Raw genomic sequence first — 18256 nt, 5'->3', positions numbered from 1 at the left:
CACCGGCTGCTGCCAATGATTGCACATACAATGGGACAAGTGGAAAGAAAACTTGTCTTCTAGAAGAAAAAAAAATACATATATATTTATGCTCTGAATTATAACCCCCCCTCATTCCACAACGGAATACTGTAGGATCAGGATCTGATGTCCCGTATGGTCCTGCATGAAATATTAAGGTTAAAATGTCTAGGCTCTCATCTCGATCCTGTGAGATTTTCTGATGTATGTGTGAATTGAAGGTTTTAGTCCTTCTATGTAAGCTTGTGTTTGCTAATAGCAGCCAGTCAGCGCTCAATTTCAAATCTTAAACTGCTCTAATGAAATGAAGGCTGATTGGTTGCCGGGTGACGAGGAGAATTTTATGAGGTCTCAATTTTTTTTTTTTTATCCTGAACTGAACCATATAAGCTCTGCTTATTTCTTTCACATTACCTGGCTCCCTGTCAGCAGCTTGTGCTTAGTCCTGGGCAGGGGCAGCTGCAGCCTATATGTGCCTGTGTCAGTCTCCTCTCCCCCGCACTCATGCAGCTTCCTGTCATGTGCATTGAGCAGGCAGGGGAGGGGAGGGAATGGCGTGGAGTAGAGGAAAAATAATGAGACACAGGCTGCAGATGCCCCCGGGACTCGCCATATGCTGCTAGCAGGGAGCCAGGTCATGTGAATGAAACTTGTATAACGTACTGAAATTTTTTACTGATATTTTTATAATCGGTGTAGCATAGGCTATTGGAACCTGTCACCAGCTAAAAATTAAAATCCTGTTGAAATGTTCCCTTTAGGCTCTAGGGCCTGTAGTTTAAGTCATAAAAGCAGAATATTATAAATCCCCTTTACTATTGTACACAAGACAAGGTTCTTTTGTAATTTCCTGGTATTACTCCTTTAAACCCCCTTCCTCCTCCATCTTTCCTATAGACTAATTTTTATCTTGCACATCGCATGAATACGTTATCTGGTGCCTGTTCCCCCTTGTATTGTTAAAAGACAAAACAAAGAGGGTTTGCAAAACTCGGGCGCCGGAGGCGTCCGCAGCGCGTCACATCAATTAATTGTCCTTTCATAATCCGTGAAGCAGGATCACAGACAATACATTGCGGGAGATGCCGATCTCTGGTTTTTATGTGAAAAAAGTTAGATTTTTTTTAATCTGCTTTATTTTTTTCCCAGAAATTGTGATTTGCTGCTGTTTTGTAGGTTTACGTCAATCGTCCTGAAAAATTCTATTGTTAGACAGAAGAACAATCGCTGTATTATATCTGTTCAGATATTGTTAGTTTTGAGTAAATAATTTAGTCTCAGTATTGATGGCATTCATGGATATTTCCCACCATATCAATGGCACCGAATACACTGCAGCTCATCTACTGCCAAGGCAAGTTACTGCCTTGTGACACTCATCAGCACAAGAGAGGAAAATGATACAGTAGCTCTATAGCAGGGTTCCCCAAACTACAGCCCGCGGGCCATTTCGATCCGGCCCCCGACACTTGGCGCGCCAGCGCCGGGCCCTCGCGGCCTGCAACAGTCGGGCAGGAGCCTCCGTCCGTCCGGACAGGAAGCTCCTGCCCGTCACTGTGTAGTGCTCGGTGCGGCTGCCACCCCTTCCTGCCCGGACGCGGCAAGAAGATAGAAGACTTAGGTGAGTACTGGGTTTTTATTTTTTTATTAATAAGGGCAGTAAAAAGATTGTGGCGACTGGGGGCCAATAGTTAGTTATGAGGGGCAGTATAGGAAATAATGAATTATAAGGGGCAGTATAGGAAATAATGAATTATAAGGGGCAGCATAGGAAATAATTAATTATGAGGGGCAGCATAGGAAATAATTAATGGTGAGGGGCAGCATAGGAAATAATTAATGGTGAGGGGCAGCATAGGAAATAATTAATTATGAGGGGCAGCTTAGTAAATAATTAATTATGAGGGGCAGCTTAGGAAATAATTAATTATGGGGGGCAGCAAAGTAAATAATTATGAGGGGCAGCATAGGAAATAATTAATTATGAGGGGCAGTATAGGAAATAATTAATTATGAAGGGCAGCATAGGAAATAATTAATTATGGGGGGCAGCAAAGTAAATAATTATGAGGGGCAGTATAGGAAATAATTAATTATGAGGGGCAGCATAGGAAATAATTATGAGGGGTAGAATAGGAAATAATTAATTATGAGGGGTAGAATAGGAAATAATTAATTATGAGGGGCAGCATAGGAAATAATTAATTATGAGGGGCAGCATAGGAAATAATTAATTATGAGGGACAGCATAGGAAATAATTAATTATGAGGGGCAGTATAGGAAATAATTAATGGTGCGGTTATAGGAAATAATTAATTATGAGGGGCAGTTTAGTAATTAATGGGGGGGATGCATATTCAATAATTAATGGAGAGAGGTCCCAGTATATTAATTAATTAATTGGGCCAATATATAAAATAGTTCACAAGGGGGTGCAGTACCGGTATATTAAATAATTGAGGGGGGTGCCAGTGTATTATGGATGCGGTCACATGTACCGCTATTTATTTTTAAACTTTAGTCCGGCCCACCAACGGTCTGAGGGGGACAGTGAACGGCCCCCTATGTAAAAAGTTTGGGGACCCCTGCTCTATAGGGTAAGACATAGCATGAAGCCACACAAAATGACCAGCGTACACTACATGGAAACACTCCTTAGGCTGAGCATGGACCATAACCTCAATCGGTGATGTCCAATTGTGGTTCTTTTTGATGCAACTTTTTACACCTATGTGGCAGCTACACAACTGGTCTCTCCAGGACTTGTCAATTCACCCTAACAAGATAGCTGGGATGGATGAAATGGATGTACATTCAATCACCCATATCAGCACCAGGGACACCTTCTCTTTTTGAAAAACAAAATAGCCTATTGGTCCCCAAGGCAGAAAGTGGATTTTTTTTTTTTTTTGCCCTTTCTCACCATTTACCTTTTTAAGTAAAATTTCAATATTGGTTAGTGACCCTATAATTCTAGCAGTAGGACTTCTGTACATATAGATAAACAAAGCGTGGTCCTAAGTATTTCACCACAGGATAGAGGATAACTAGCTTATCGGTAAGGGTGCAAATGCTGGGACCCCCACCAATCACCAGAATGATCATCAATCTTTTGCTCCCTACTACCCTATGGGAGCATATGGAGATAGTCAAGAAATCCCTTAAGACTGAAAGGAGCAGCAGGATCCCCGTTATCCAGATTACAGAGGGTCCAGTCTCGGTTATGAGTATTGAGCATGTGTGACCACTCCTTTCTTTACCAAGGCTCGTGGATTAAGCCTGTGATAAGCGCTGGGCTATATGAATATTACAGCCCCCTACAAGTCTGGAATCACTTCTTACATCTGGGACTAGATCAGCTTTTAGGGGATGGAGGATGCGTCCTTTCTGCTGCTTTCGATCTGCAGTTTCAGGACCTTTGAAAGGTCCTGTACATGTGTATTGAGAAAAAGAATAGATGTAGGAGGATTTCATGGGTGAAGGTCTTTCTCAGTATCAAATTTGGTGGTTGGTTTTGGTGGCCATGGGCCCCCTGGAAGGCTTGGGCCCCAGGCTACTGCCCAAACCGCCTTCATTATAACCCACTACTGCTCATACTAAAAGCCATTTAATAAACAATATCCTTTACTGAACTCCATCCACTTCCTTCAGCATTGAAATTGTTTGCCTCTTATTCCAGCAGCTGGTAAGAGGCTAATGGATTCCATCTATCGGCTGCCATGAAATTTTCTAGTTCTCTAGATTTGAGTTCTAAGAGTCATCGGTTATCGGTGCCAAGGTGAGTTCTGTCCCGACACATTGTGCTCTTGGATTCCGTACAGAATTCTGATGCAGCTGTGAATAGAATTGGAACAATAATTTGGCCATTGATTCTAACATAATAGTGGGGTACGGCATTATTCTCCCCCACATCTACTCAAATGATCACTCCGTGGTCATGCACCTTACGGCTCGAAACTCTTCATTGAATTCTATAGTAACGGGACATCGGGTTTTAAAGTTCCTGCTGTAGCGTTCCAGAACGTTCTTGCCCATAAATATAATGGCTCCTCCTCCACCTCTGTAGGTCTGCTGCTTCTCCATTCATAGTGACTGTGATAGTATGTGTAGTACTGCGCCATGTATGCAAATCACGGTATTATCCGCACATTAAAGAGCCGTATATTACATAAGTCTGGATGTACCGTCTGTATATTCGATGCACTGAATGATTTGCAGAGGAGGAGGAGATGAGTAGAGGATTGTAAAACGCAATAAGTGAACGAGTATCCATCCGGAGGACCTGTGCACAGATAGTCCAAGTCCAGCCTGAGAACTGGATATTATTGGATCTGCGTACTTCTCTCTCGCCAGATATCGGTCCCCATTGACGTCAATGGGGCCGGTCACGTTGTGGTGAGCACACGGCTCCGTGCATCGTGACAGGTCACACCCAAGGTGCACAGAATTACTTAAATACATATAAATGAGTTAAGATTCCTCTGCATTCAGGTCTCATGTCACCTACAAGATCATGTGTGCGGTTCTTACCATCTCTCCTGATATCCAGGATTAGGGACTTGTGTTTCGGATCTTCTGTCCGTCCTCTATCACAGGGATTCCATAGACAGACGGTGAGCGGCATTGGAATAATACTACGGTAATAATTTATTATACAGCTCAGTCTGATGTGTGATGGAGGCAGAGACAAGATGTGCTTGTAATATTCCTGCTGTGTGACCGTACTGACAGATACTCTCCGTTATCAGTGACTGTGTAGTCTTCAAGGTCGAAGCATGGAAATGGATTTGTGACTTGTATATAATAACTACAAGAGCTTACAGTCTATGAGGATGAGGGGTAACACAAGAGCTTACAGTCTATGAGGATGAGGGGTAACACAAGAGCTTACAGTCTATGAGGATGAGGGGTGACACAAGAGCTTACAGTCTATGAGGATGAGGGGTAACACAAGAGCTTACAGTCTATGAGGATGAGGGGGTGACACAAGAGCTTACAGTCTATGAGGATGAGGGGTAACACAGGAGCTTACAGTCAATGAGGATGAGGGGTGACACAGGAGCTTACAGTCTATGAGGATGAGGGGGTGACACAAGAGCTTACAGTCTATGAGGATGATGGAGTGACACAAGAGCTTACAGTCTATGAGGATGAGGGGGTGACACAAGAGCTTACAGTCTATGAGGATGAGGGGGTGACACCAGAGCTTACAGTCTATGAGGATGAGGGGTGACACAAGAGCTTACAGTCTATGAGGACGATGGAGTGACACAAGAGCTTACAGTCTATGAGAATGATGGAGTGACACAAGAGCTTACAGTCTGAGGATGAGGGGGTGACACAAGAGCTCACAGTCTATGACGATGAGGGGGGGTGACACAAGAGCTTACAGTCTATGAGGATGAGGGGGGTGACACAAGAGCTTACAGTCTATGAGGATGAGGGGGGTGACACAAGAGCTTACAGTCTGAGGATGAGGGGGATGACACAAGAGCTTACAGTCTATGAGGACGATGGAGTGACACAAGAGCTTACAGTCTATGAGGATGAGGGGGTGACACAAGAGCTTACAGTCTATGACGATGAGGGGGGTGACACAAGAGCTTACAGTCTATGAGGATGATAAGGTGACACAAGGGCTTACAGTCTATGAGGATGAGGGGTTGACACAAGAGCTTACAGTCTATGACGATGAGGGGGTGACACAAGAGCTTACAGTCTATGATTAAGAGGAGGTGACACAAGAGCTTACAGTCTATGAGGATGAGGGGGGTGACACAAGAGCTTACAGTCTATGAGGATGAGGGGGGTGACACAAGAGCTTACAGTCTATGAGGATGAGGGGGTGACACAAGAGCTTACAGTCTATGAGGACGATGGAGTGACACAAGAGCTTACAGTCTATGAGGATGAGGGGGTGACACAAGAGCTTACAGTCTATGACGATGAGGGGGATGACACAAGAGCTTACAGTCTATGAGGATGAGGGGGTGACACAAGAGCTTACAGTCTATGAGGATGAGGAGGGTGACACAAGAGCTTACAGTCTATGAGGAAGAGGAGGTGACACAAGAGCTTACAGTCTATGAGGAAGAGGAGGTGACACAAGAGCTTACAGTCTATGAGGAAGAGGAGGTGACACAAGAGGTATAGGAATGGTCCAGCCATTATTTATAAGGGAATGAAATAAAAATTTAATATAGTCCATGGTCAATGTGACTGCAGAGAAGCCTGGAGCTTGGCATCTGGTGTTTGCCGGATAACAGGCGGGATGAGGATACTGGATGGGTTAGAAAAGAGAGGTGAAATTTCCTGCAGTTAGCATTTGTGCCTGAAGAGAATATTTTGAGGCTTTGGTGGTTTTGTATTATGGCGAGTGGGCTGGCATACGTTTGCTGCAATGGAGAGAAGGGGTGACCCCTCCCCTCTCCATAGAGATACATGTCCTATCTTTTCCCTGTGTACAAAGCGGCATGGTGCCGCATGTGTGCTGCACTGTATCCCTCTGTGCGCCCATTGCCGGCCTGTCTAGGACATATATATCTTGCAGCCGTATATATGTTCCCCAACATTCCCCCGAAGAATGTAGGGGGAGCACCCTGCTGGGGCCGGCACTGGAGGGGGGGGGGGCGCCCTGCTGGGGCCGGCGCTGGAGGGGGGGGGCGCCCTGCTGGGGCCGGCGCTGGAGGGGGGGGGCGCCCTGCTGGGGCCGGCGCTGGAGGGGGGGGGCGCCCTGCTGGGGCCGGCGCTGGAGGGGGGGGGGGCGCCCTGCTGGGGCCGGCACTGGAGGGGGGGGGGCGCCCTGCTGGGGCCGGCACTGGAGGGGGGGGGCGCCCTGCTGGGGCCGGCACTGGAGGGGGGGGGCGCCCTGCTGGGGCCGGCACTGGGGGGGGGGCGCCCTGCTGGGGCCGGCGCTGGAGGGGGGGGAGGGCGCCCTGCTGGGGCCGGCGCTGGAGGGGGGGGGGGCGCCCTGCTGGGGCCGGCACTGGAGGGGGGGGGGCGCCCTGCTGGGGCCGGCACTGGAGGGGGGGGGGCGCCCTGCTGGGGCCGGCACTGGAGGGGGGGGGGCGCCCTGCTGGGGCCGGCACTTGAGGGGGGGGGGCGCCCTGCTGGGGCCGGCACTGGAGGGGGGGGGGGCGCCCTGCTGGGGCCGGCACTGGAGGAGGGGGGGGCGCCCTGCTGGGGCCGGCACTGGAGGGGGAGGGGCGCCCTGCTGGGGCCGGCACTGGAGGGGGAGGGGCGCCCTGCTGGGGCCGGCACTGGAGGGGGGGGGGCGCCCTGCTGGGGCCGGCACTGGAGGGAATAAGAATGATTGAACCTCTTTGCGCCGCAGATTGTGCTACACTTTGCATAATGAAGACACCAGTGTATAATAATCAGTGAGAATGTAAGGACTTGGACCTTGAGGACGCCGCGGCTATTGCTAGGACAATGATTTGTCGCGCCTGGTTGGAGCAGAGAGTGAATATGTAAAGATTGTATGTTTTTAGCGAAGGCTGATATATCTTCCTCATATGCTTCCAGTAATCCCTCCGGATGAGGGATCTGCTCTTTCTGATATCCCCTTTTATTCCCGTAGACAAATCTTAAGCGCTAAATTGATTTTGTAAAGATTAATGGCGGCTGCTGTCGGCGCGTTGATTGCTTTTCTACCACCCAAACTTTAACCAAGTGCATTGCTCTCTGAGCGACTACTGTACAGCCGAAAATGTGTCTGTGCTATCACAACCTCGGGCAGGAGGAAAAATTGTCCAATAATAAGCCCTATAATAAGAAAAGGACATGCTCCAATACATCTAAATGAAAAGTAAAAAAAAATTAAATAAACGAAAAGTAATGAAAAGAGGAAATAAAACCAATAATCATTTAAAAAGTTTTCTGTCTGCAGCTCCTATTCAGGGGGGAATAATATATTTCCATGGTAACAGACAACAATCCAACCCTTTGTAGTCTGATACGCGTATTCTTACTGCCGCTCTTGGACCCCCAAATGAAAGGGGTCATCTGCATTATGGAGCATTACTAATCTATGGGTACTATGCTGTAGGGGTCATCTGCATTATGGAGCACTACTAATCTATGGGTACTATGCTGTAGGGGTCATCTGCATTATGGAGCACTACTAATCTATGGATACTATGCTGTAGGGGTCATCTGCATTATGGAGCACTACTAATCTATGGGTACTATGCTGTAGGGGTCATCTGCATTATGGAGCACTACTAATCTATGGGTACTATGCTGTAGGGGTCATCTGCATTATGGAGCACTACTAATCTATGGGTACTATGCTGTAGGGGTCATCTGCATTATGGAGCACTACTAATCTATGGGCACTATGCTGTAGGGTCATCTGCATCATGGAGCATTACTAATCTATGGGTACTATGCTGTAGGGGTCATCTGCATTATGGAGCACTACTAATCTATGGGTACTATGCTGTAGGGGTCATCTGCATTATGGAGCACTACTAATCTATGGGTACTATGCTGTAGGGGTCATCTACATTATGGAGCACTACTAATCTATGGGTACTATGCTGTAGGGGTCATCTACATTATGGAGCACTACTAATCTATGGGTACTATGCTGTAGGGGTCGTCTGCATTATGGAGCACTACTAATCTATGGGTACTATGCTGTAGGGGTCATCTACATTATGGAGCACTACTAATCTATGGGTACTATGCTGTAGGGGTCATCTGCATTATGGAGCACTACTAATCTATGGGTCCTATGCTGTAGGGGTCATCTGCATTATGGAGCACTACTAATCTATGGGTCCTATGCTGTAGGGGTCATCTGCATTATGGAGCACTACTAATCTATGGGTACTATGCTGTAGGGGTCATCTGCATTATGGAGCACTACTGATCTATGGGTACTATGCTGTAGGGGTTGTCTGCATTATGGAGCACTACTGATCTATGGGCACTATGCTGTAGGGGTCATCTGCATTATGGAGCACTACTAATCTATGGGTACTATGCTGTAGGGGTCATCTGCATTATGGAGCACTACTGATCTATGGGTACTATGCTGTAGGGGTCATCTGCATTATGGAGCACTACTAATCTATGGGTCCTATGCTGTAGGGGTCATCTGCATTAGGGAGCACTACTGATCTATGGGTACTATGCTGTAGGGGTCATCTGCATTATGGAGCACTACTAATCTATGGGTACTATGCTGTAGGGGTCATCTACATTATGGAGCACTACTAATCTATGGGTCCTATGCTGTAGGGGTCATCTGCATTATGGAGCACTACTAATCTATGGGCACTATGCTGTAGGGGTCATCTGCATTATGGAGCACTACTAATCTATGGGTACTATGCTGTAGGGGTCATCTGCATTATGGAGCACTACTAATCTATGGGTACTATGCTGTAGGGGTCATCTGCATTAGGGAGAACTACTGATCTATGGGTACTATGCTGTAGGGGTCATCTGCATTATGGAGCACTACTGATCTATGGGTACTATGCTGTAGGGGTTGTCTGCATTATGGAGCACTACTAATCTATGGGTACTATGCTGTAGGGGTCATCTGCATTAGGGAGAACTACTGATCTATGGGTACTATGCTGTAGGGGTCATCTGCATTATGGAGCACTACTGATCTATGGGTACTATGCTGTAGGGGTCATCTGCATTATGGAGCACTACTGATCTATGGGTACTATGCTGTAGGGGTCATCTGCATTATGGAGCACTACTGATCTATGGGTATTCATGCTGTAGGGGTTGTCTGCATTATGGAGCACTACTGATCTTTGGGTCCTATGCTGTAGGGGTCATCTGCATTATGGAGCACTACTAATCTATGGGTACTATGCTGTAGGGGTCATCTGCATTATGGAGCACTACTAATCTTTGGGTACTATGCTGTAGGGGTCATCTGCATTATGGAGCACTACTGATCTATGGGTACTATGCTGTAGGGGTCATCTGCATTAGGGAGAACTACTGATCTATGGGTACTATGCTGTAGGGGTCATCTGCATTATGGAGCACTACTAATCTATGGGTACTATGCTGTAGGGGTCATCTGCATTATGGAGCACTACTAATCTTTGGGTACTATGCTGTAGGGGTCATCTGCATTATGGAGCACTACTGATCTATGGGTCCTATGCTGTAGGGGTCATCTGCATTATGGAGCACTACTGATCTATGGGTACTATGCTGTAGGGGTCATCTGCATTAGGGAGAACTACTGATCTATGGGTACTATGCTGTAGGGGTCATCTGCATTATGGAGCACTACTAATCTATGGGTACTATGCTGTAGGGGTCATCTGCATTATGGAGCACTACTGATCTATGGGTACTATGCTGTAGGGGTCATCTGCATTAGGGAGAACTACTGATCTATGGGTACTATGCTGTAGGGGTCATCTGCATTATGGAGCACTACTAATCTTTGGGTACTATGCTGTAGGGGTCATCTGCATTATGGAGCACTACTAATCTTTGGGTACTATGCTGTAGGGGTCATCTGCATTATGGAGCACTACTGATCTATGGGTCCTATGCTGTAGGGGTCATCTGCATTATGGAGCACTACTAATCTATGGGTACTATGCTGTAGGGGTCGTCTGCATTATGGAGCACTACTAATCTTTGGGTACTATGCTGTAGGGGTCATCTGCATTATGGAGCACTACTGATCTATGGGCACTATGCTGTAGGGGTCATCTGCATTATGGAGCACTACTGATCTATGGGCACTATGCTGTAGGGGTCATCTGCATTAGGGAGAACTACTGATCTATGGGTACTATGCTGTAGGGGTCATCTGCATTATGGAGCACTACTGATCTATGGGTACTATGCTGTAGGGGTCATCTGCATTAGGGAGCACTACTGATCTATGGGTACTATGCTGTAGGGGTCATCTGCATTATGGAGCACTACTAATCTATGGGTACTATGCTGTAGGGGTCATCTACATTATGGAGCACTACTAATCTATGGGTCCTATGCTGTAGGGGTCATCTGCATTATGGAGCACTACTAATCTATGGGTACTATGCTGTAGGGGTCATCTGCATTATGGAGCACTACTAATCTATGGGTACTATGCTGTAGGGGTCATCTACATTATGGAGCACTACTAATCTATGGGTCCTATGCTGTAGGGGTCATCTGCATTATGGAGCACTACTAATCTATGGGCACTATGCTGTAGGGGTCATCTGCATTATGGAGCACTACTAATCTTTGGGTACTATGCTGTAGGGGTCATCTGCATTAGGGAGAACTACTGATCTATGGGTACTATGCTGTAGGGGTCATCTGCATTATGGAGCACTACTGATCTATGGGTACTATGCTGTAGGGGTTGTCTGCATTATGGAGCACTACTAATCTATGGGTCCTATGCTGTAGGGGTCATCTGCATTATGGAGCACTACTAATCTATGGGTACTATGCTGTAGGGGTCATCTGCATTAGGGAGAACTACTGATCTATGGGTACTATGCTGTAGGGGTCATCTGCATTATGGAGCACTACTGATCTATGGGTACTATGCTGTAGGGGTCATCTGCATTATGGAGCACTACTGATCTATGGGTACTATGCTGTAGGGGTCATCTGCATTATGGAGCACTACTGATCTATGGGTATTCATGCTGTAGGGGTTGTCTGCATTATGGAGCACTACTGATCTTTGGGTCCTATGCTGTAGGGGTCATCTGCATTATGGAGCACTACTAATCTATGGGTACTATGCTGTAGGGGTCATCTGCATTATGGAGCACTACTAATCTTTGGGTACTATGCTGTAGGGGTCATCTGCATTATGGAGCACTACTAATCTATGGGTACTATGCTGTAGGGGTCATCTGCATTAGGGAGAACTACTGATCTATGGGTACTATGCTGTAGGGGTCATCTGCATTATGGAGCACTACTGATCTATGGGTACTATGCTGTAGGGGTCGTCTGCATTATGGAGCACTACTAATCTATGGGTACTATGCTGTAGGGGTCATCTGCATTATGGAGCACTACTGATCTATGGGTCCTATGCTGTAGGGGTCATCTGCATTATGGAGCACTACTGATCTATGGGTATTCATGCTGTAGGGGTCATCTGCATTATGGAGCACTACTGATCTATGGGTACTATGCTGTAGGGGTCATCTGCATTATGGAGCACTACTGATCTATGGGTCCTATGCTGTAGGGGTCATCTGCATTATGGAGCACTACTGATCTATGGGTCCTATGCTGTAGGGGTCATCTGCATTATGGAGCACTACTAATCTATGGGTCCTATGCTGTAGGGGTCATCTGCATTATGGAGCACTACTAATCTATGGGTCCTATGCTGTAGGGGTCATCTGCATTATGGAGCACTACTAATCTATGGGTCCTATGCTGTAGGGGTCATCTGCATTATGGAGCACTACTAATCTATGGGTCCTATGCTGTAGGGGTCATCTGCATTATGGAGCACTACTAATCTATGGGTACTATGCTGTAGGGGTCATCTGCATTATGGAGCACTACTGATCTATGGGTACTATGCTGTAGGGGTCATCTGCATTATGGAGCACTACTGATCTATGGGTACTATGCTGTAGGGGTCATCTGCATTATGGAGCACTACTAATCTTTGGGTACTATGCTGTAGGGGTCATCTGCATTATGGAGCACTACTAATCTTTGGGTACTATGCTGTAGGGGTCATCTGCATTATGGAGCACTACTGATCTATGGGTCCTATGCTGTAGGGGTCATCTGCATTATGGAGCACTACTAATCTATGGGTACTATGCTGTAGGGGTCGTCTGCATTATGGAGCACTACTAATCTATGGGTCCTATGCTGTAGGGGTCATCTGCATTATGGAGCACTACTGATCTATGGGTACTATGCTGTAGGGGTCATCTGCATTAGGGAGAACTACTGATCTATGGGTACTATGCTGTAGGGGTCATCTGCATTATGGAGCACTACTGATCTATGGGTACTATGCTGTAGGGGTCATCTGCATTATGGAGCACTACTGATCTATGGGTACTATGCTGTAGGGGTCATCTGCATTATGGAGCACTACTGATCTATGGGTATTCATGCTGTAGGGGTTGTCTGCATTATGGAGCACTACTGATCTATGGGTCCTATGCTGTAGGGGTCATCTGCATTATGGAGCACTACTAATCTATGGGTACTATGCTGTAGGGGTCATCTGCATTATGGAGCACTACTAATCTATGGGTACTATGCTGTAGGGGTCATCTGCATTAGGGAGAACTACTGATCTATGGGTACTATGCTGTAGGGGTCATCTGCATTAGGGAGCACTACTGATCTATGGGTACTATGCTGTAGGGGTCATCTGCATTATGGAGCACTACTGATCTATGGGTACTATGCTGTAGGGGTCATCTGCATTATGGAGCACTACTGATCTATGGGTACTATGCTGTAGGGGTCATCTGCATTATGGAGCACTACTGATCTATGGGTCCTATGCTGTAGGGGTCATCTGCATTATGGAGCACTACTAATCTATGGGTCCTATGCTGTAGGGGTCATCTGCATTATGGAGCACTACTAATCTATGGGTACTATGCTGTAGGGGTCATCTGCATTATGGAGCACTACTGATCTATGGGTACTATGCTGTAGGGGTCATCTGCATTATGGAGCACTACTAATCTATGGGTACTATGCTGTAGGGGTCATCTGCATTAGGGAGAACTACTGATCTATGGGTACTATGCTGTAGGGGTCATCTGCATTATGGAGCACTACTGATCTATGGGTACTATGCTGTAGGGGTTGTCTGCATTATGGAGCACTACTAATCTATGGGTACTATGCTGTAGGGGTCATCTGCATTAGGGAGAACTACTGATCTATGGGTACTATGCTGTAGGGGTCATCTGCATTATGGAGCACTACTGATCTATGGGTACTATGCTGTAGGGGTCATCTGCATTATGGAGCACTACTGATCTATGGGTACTATGCTGTAGGGGTCATCTGCATTATGGAGCACTACTGATCTATGGGTATTCATGCTGTAGGGGTTGTCTGCATTATGGAGCACTACTGATCTTTGGGTCCTATGCTGTAGGGGTCATCTGCATTATGGAGCACTACTAATCTATGGGTACTATGCTGTAGGGGTCATCTGCATTATGGAGCACTACTAATCTTTGGGTACTATGCTGTAGGGGTCATCTGCATTATGGAGCACTACTAATCTATGGGTACTATGCTGTAGGGGTCATCTGCATTAGGGAGAACTACTGATCTATGGGTACTATGCTGTAGGGGTCATCTGCATTATGGAGCACTACTGATCTATGGGTACTATGCTGTAGGGGTCATCTGCATTAGGGAGAACTACTGATCTATGGGTACTATGCTGTAGGGGTCATCTACATTATGGAGCACTACTAATCTATGGGTACTATGCTGTAGGGGTTGTCTGCATTATGGAGCACTACTAATCTATGGGTACTATGCTGTAGGGGTCATCTACATTATGGAGCACTACTAATCTATGGGTCCTATGCTGTAGGGGTCATCTGCATTATGGAGCACTACTAATCTATGGGTACTATGCTGTAGGGGTCATCTGCATTATGGAGCACTACTAATCTATGGGTACTATGCTGTAGGGGTCATCTACATTATGGAGCACTACTAATCTATGGGTACTATGCTGTAGGGGTCATCTGCATTATGGAGCACTACTAATCTATGGGTACTATGCTGTAGGGGTCATCTGCATTATGGAGCACTACTGATCTATGGGTACTATGCTGTAGGGGTCATCTGCATTATGGAGCACTACTAATCTATGGGTACTATGCTGTAGGGGTCATCTACATTATGGAGCACTACTAATCTATGGGTACTATGCTGTAGGGGTCATCTGCATTATGGAGCACTACTGATCTATGGGTACTATGCTGTAGGGGTCGTCTGCATTATGGAGCACTACTAATCTATGGGTACTATGCTGTAGGGGTCATCTGCATTATGGAGCACTACTGATCTATGGGTCCTATGCTGTAGGGGTCATCTGCATTATGGAGCACTACTGATCTATGGGTATTCATGCTGTAGGGGTCATCTGCATTATGGAGCACTACTGATCTATGGGTACTATGCTGTAGGGGTCATCTGCATTATGGAGCACTACTGATCTATGGGTCCTATGCTGTAGGGGTCATCTGCATTATGGAGCACTACTGATCTATGGGTCCTATGCTGTAGGGGTCATCTGCATTATGGAGCACTACTAATCTATGGGTCCTATGCTGTAGGGGTCATCTGCATTATGGAGCACTACTAATCTATGGGTCCTATGCTGTAGGGGTCATCTGCATTATGGAGCACTACTAATCTATGGGTCCTATGCTGTAGGGGTCATCTGCATTATGGAGCACTACTAATCTATGGGTCCTATGCTGTAGGGGTCATCTGCATTATGGAGCACTACTAATCTATGGGTACTATGCTGTAGGGGTCATCTGCATTATGGAGCACTACTGATCTATGGGTACTATGCTGTAGGGGTCATCTGCATTATGGAGCACTACTGATCTATGGGTACTATGCTGTAGGGGTCATCTGCATTATGGAGCACTACTAATCTTTGGGTACTATGCTGTAGGGGTCATCTGCATTATGGAGCACTACTAATCTTTGGGTACTATGCTGTAGGGGTCATCTGCATTATGGAGCACTACTGATCTATGGGTCCTATGCTGTAGGGGTCATCTGCATTATGGAGCACTACTAATCTATGGGTACTATGCTGTAGGGGTCGTCTGCATTATGGAGCACTACTAATCTTTGGGTACTATGCTGTAGGGGTCATCTGCATTATGGAGCACTACTGATCTATGGGCACTATGCTGTAGGGGTCATCTGCATTATGGAGCACTACTGATCTATGGGTACTATGCTGTAGGGGTCATCTGCATTAGGGAGAACTACTGATCTATGGGTACTATGCTGTAGGGGTCATCTGCATTATGGAGCACTACTGATCTATGGGTACTATGCTGTAGGGGTCATCTGCATTATGGAGCACTACTGATCTATGGGTACTATGCTGTAGGGGTCATCTGCATTATGGAGCACTACTGATCTATGGGTATTCATGCTGTAGGGGTTGTCTGCATTATGGAGCACTACTGATCTATGGGTCCTATGCTGTAGGGGTCATCTGCATTATGGAGCACTACTAATCTATGGGTACTATGCTGTAGGGGTCATCTGCATTATGGAGCACTACTAATCTATGGGTACTATGCTGTAGGGGTCATCTGCATTAGGGAGCACTACTGATCTATGGGTACTATGCTGTAGGGGTCATCTGCATTATGGAGCACTACTGATCTATGGGTACTATGCTGTAGGGGTCATCTGCATTATGGAGCACTACTGATCTATGGGTACTATGCTGTAGGGGTCATCTGCATTATGGAGCACTACTGATCTATGGGTACTATGCTGTAGGGGTCATCTGCATTATGGAGCACTACTGATCTATGGGTCCTATGCTGTAGGGGTCATCTGCATTATGGAGCACTACTAATCTATGGGTCCTATGCTGTAGGGGTCATCTGCATTATGGAGCACTACTAATCTATGGGTACTATGCTGTAGGGGTCATCTGCATTATGGAGCACTACTGATCTATGGGTACTATGCTGTAGGGGTCATCTGCATTATGGAGCACTACTGATCTATGGGTACTATGCTGTAGGGGTCATCTGCATTATGGAGCACTACTAATCTTTGGGTACTATGCTGTAGGGGTCATCTGCATTATGGAGCACTACTAATCTTTGGGTACTATGCTGTAGGGGTCATCTGCATTATGGAGCACTACTGATCTATGGGTCCTATGCTGTAGGGGTCATCTGCATTATGGAGCACTACTAATCTATGGGTACTATGCTGTAGGGGTCGTCTGCATTATGGAGCACTACTAATCTTTGGGTACTATGCTGTAGGGGTCATCTGCATTAGGGAGAACTACTGATCTATGGGTACTATGCTGTAGGGGTCATCTACATTATGGAGCACTACTGATCTATGGGCACTATGCTGTAGGGGTCATCTGCATTATGGAGCACTACTGATCTATGGGTACTATGCTGTAGGGGTCATCTGCATTAGGGAGAACTACTGATCTATGGGTACTATGCTGTAGGGGTCATCTGCATTATGGAGCACTACTGATCTATGGGTCCTATGCTGTAGGGGTCATCTGCATTATGGAGCACTACTAATCTATGGGTACTATGCTGTAGGGGTCATCTGCATTATGGAGCACTACTGATCTATGGGTACTATGCTGTAGGGGTCATCTGCATTATGGAGCACTACTGATCTATGGGCACTATGCTGTAGGGGTCATCTGCATTATGGAGCACTACTGATCTATGGGTACTATGCTGTAGGGGTCATCTGCATTATGGAGCACTACTGATCTATGGGTATTCATGCTGTAGGGGTTGTCTGCATTATGGAGCACTACTGATCTATGGGTCCTATGCTGTAGGGGTCATCTGCATTATGGAGCACTACTAATCTATGGGTACTATGCTGTAGGGGTCATCTGCATTAGGGAGAACTACTGATCTATGGGTACTATGCTGTAGGGGTCATCTGCATTATGGAGCACTACTGATCTATGGGTACTATGCTGTAGGGGTCATCTGCATTATGGAGCACTACTGATCTATGGGTACTATGCTGTAGGGGTCATCTGCATTAGGGAGAACTACTGATCTATGGGTACTATGCTGTAGGGGTCATCTGCATTATGGAGCACTACTAATCTATGGGCACTATGCTGTAGGGGTCATCTGCATTATGGAGCACTACTGATCTATGGGTACTATGCTGTAGGGGTCATCTGCATTATGGAGCACTACTGATCTATGGGTACTATGCTGTAGTATCAGCTGTCTCCTGTGATGCTGCTGCCCCCAGTTGTCTTGTATCCCCCCATGGACATTATATTAGCACTAATACACATCTGTCCTTTCCTACAGTTTGAACAGGAGAATAAGAGACTTGTCGGCGAGATGAACAGCCTGTTCGATGAAGTAAGGTAAACCCTGTGCCCCTCACTTTATAATCTAGTGATTTATATTCCTGTATTACTTACATGGGAAGGAGGCCGGGGTGTATTGCATGCGGATATATCATTGAGGCTGCACTACTGACGTTTCCTCA

The 18256-nt window shown here is 46.3% G+C and overlaps 1 protein-coding gene across 1 annotated transcript in view; it reads left to right on the top strand.

Moving 5' to 3' along the window:
* The window catches only part of STX18 (syntaxin 18), a 92059-nt gene that overhangs the window by 60243 nt on the left and 13560 nt on the right, over window positions 1–18256 (top strand). Inside the window, exon 8 of the mRNA XM_072126094.1 lies at window positions 18073–18131. Coding sequence (XP_071982195.1) covers window positions 18073–18131 — 59 coding nt within the window. The remainder of the gene's footprint in view (window positions 1–18072; window positions 18132–18256) is intronic.

Source organism: Engystomops pustulosus, chromosome 1, assembly GCF_040894005.1.
Source record: "Engystomops pustulosus chromosome 1, aEngPut4.maternal, whole genome shotgun sequence".
Taxonomy (NCBI): domain Eukaryota; kingdom Metazoa; phylum Chordata; class Amphibia; order Anura; family Leptodactylidae; genus Engystomops; species Engystomops pustulosus.
Note: the sequence above shows the minus strand (reverse complement) of the source record. Positions and strands in the feature narration are given on the sequence as shown.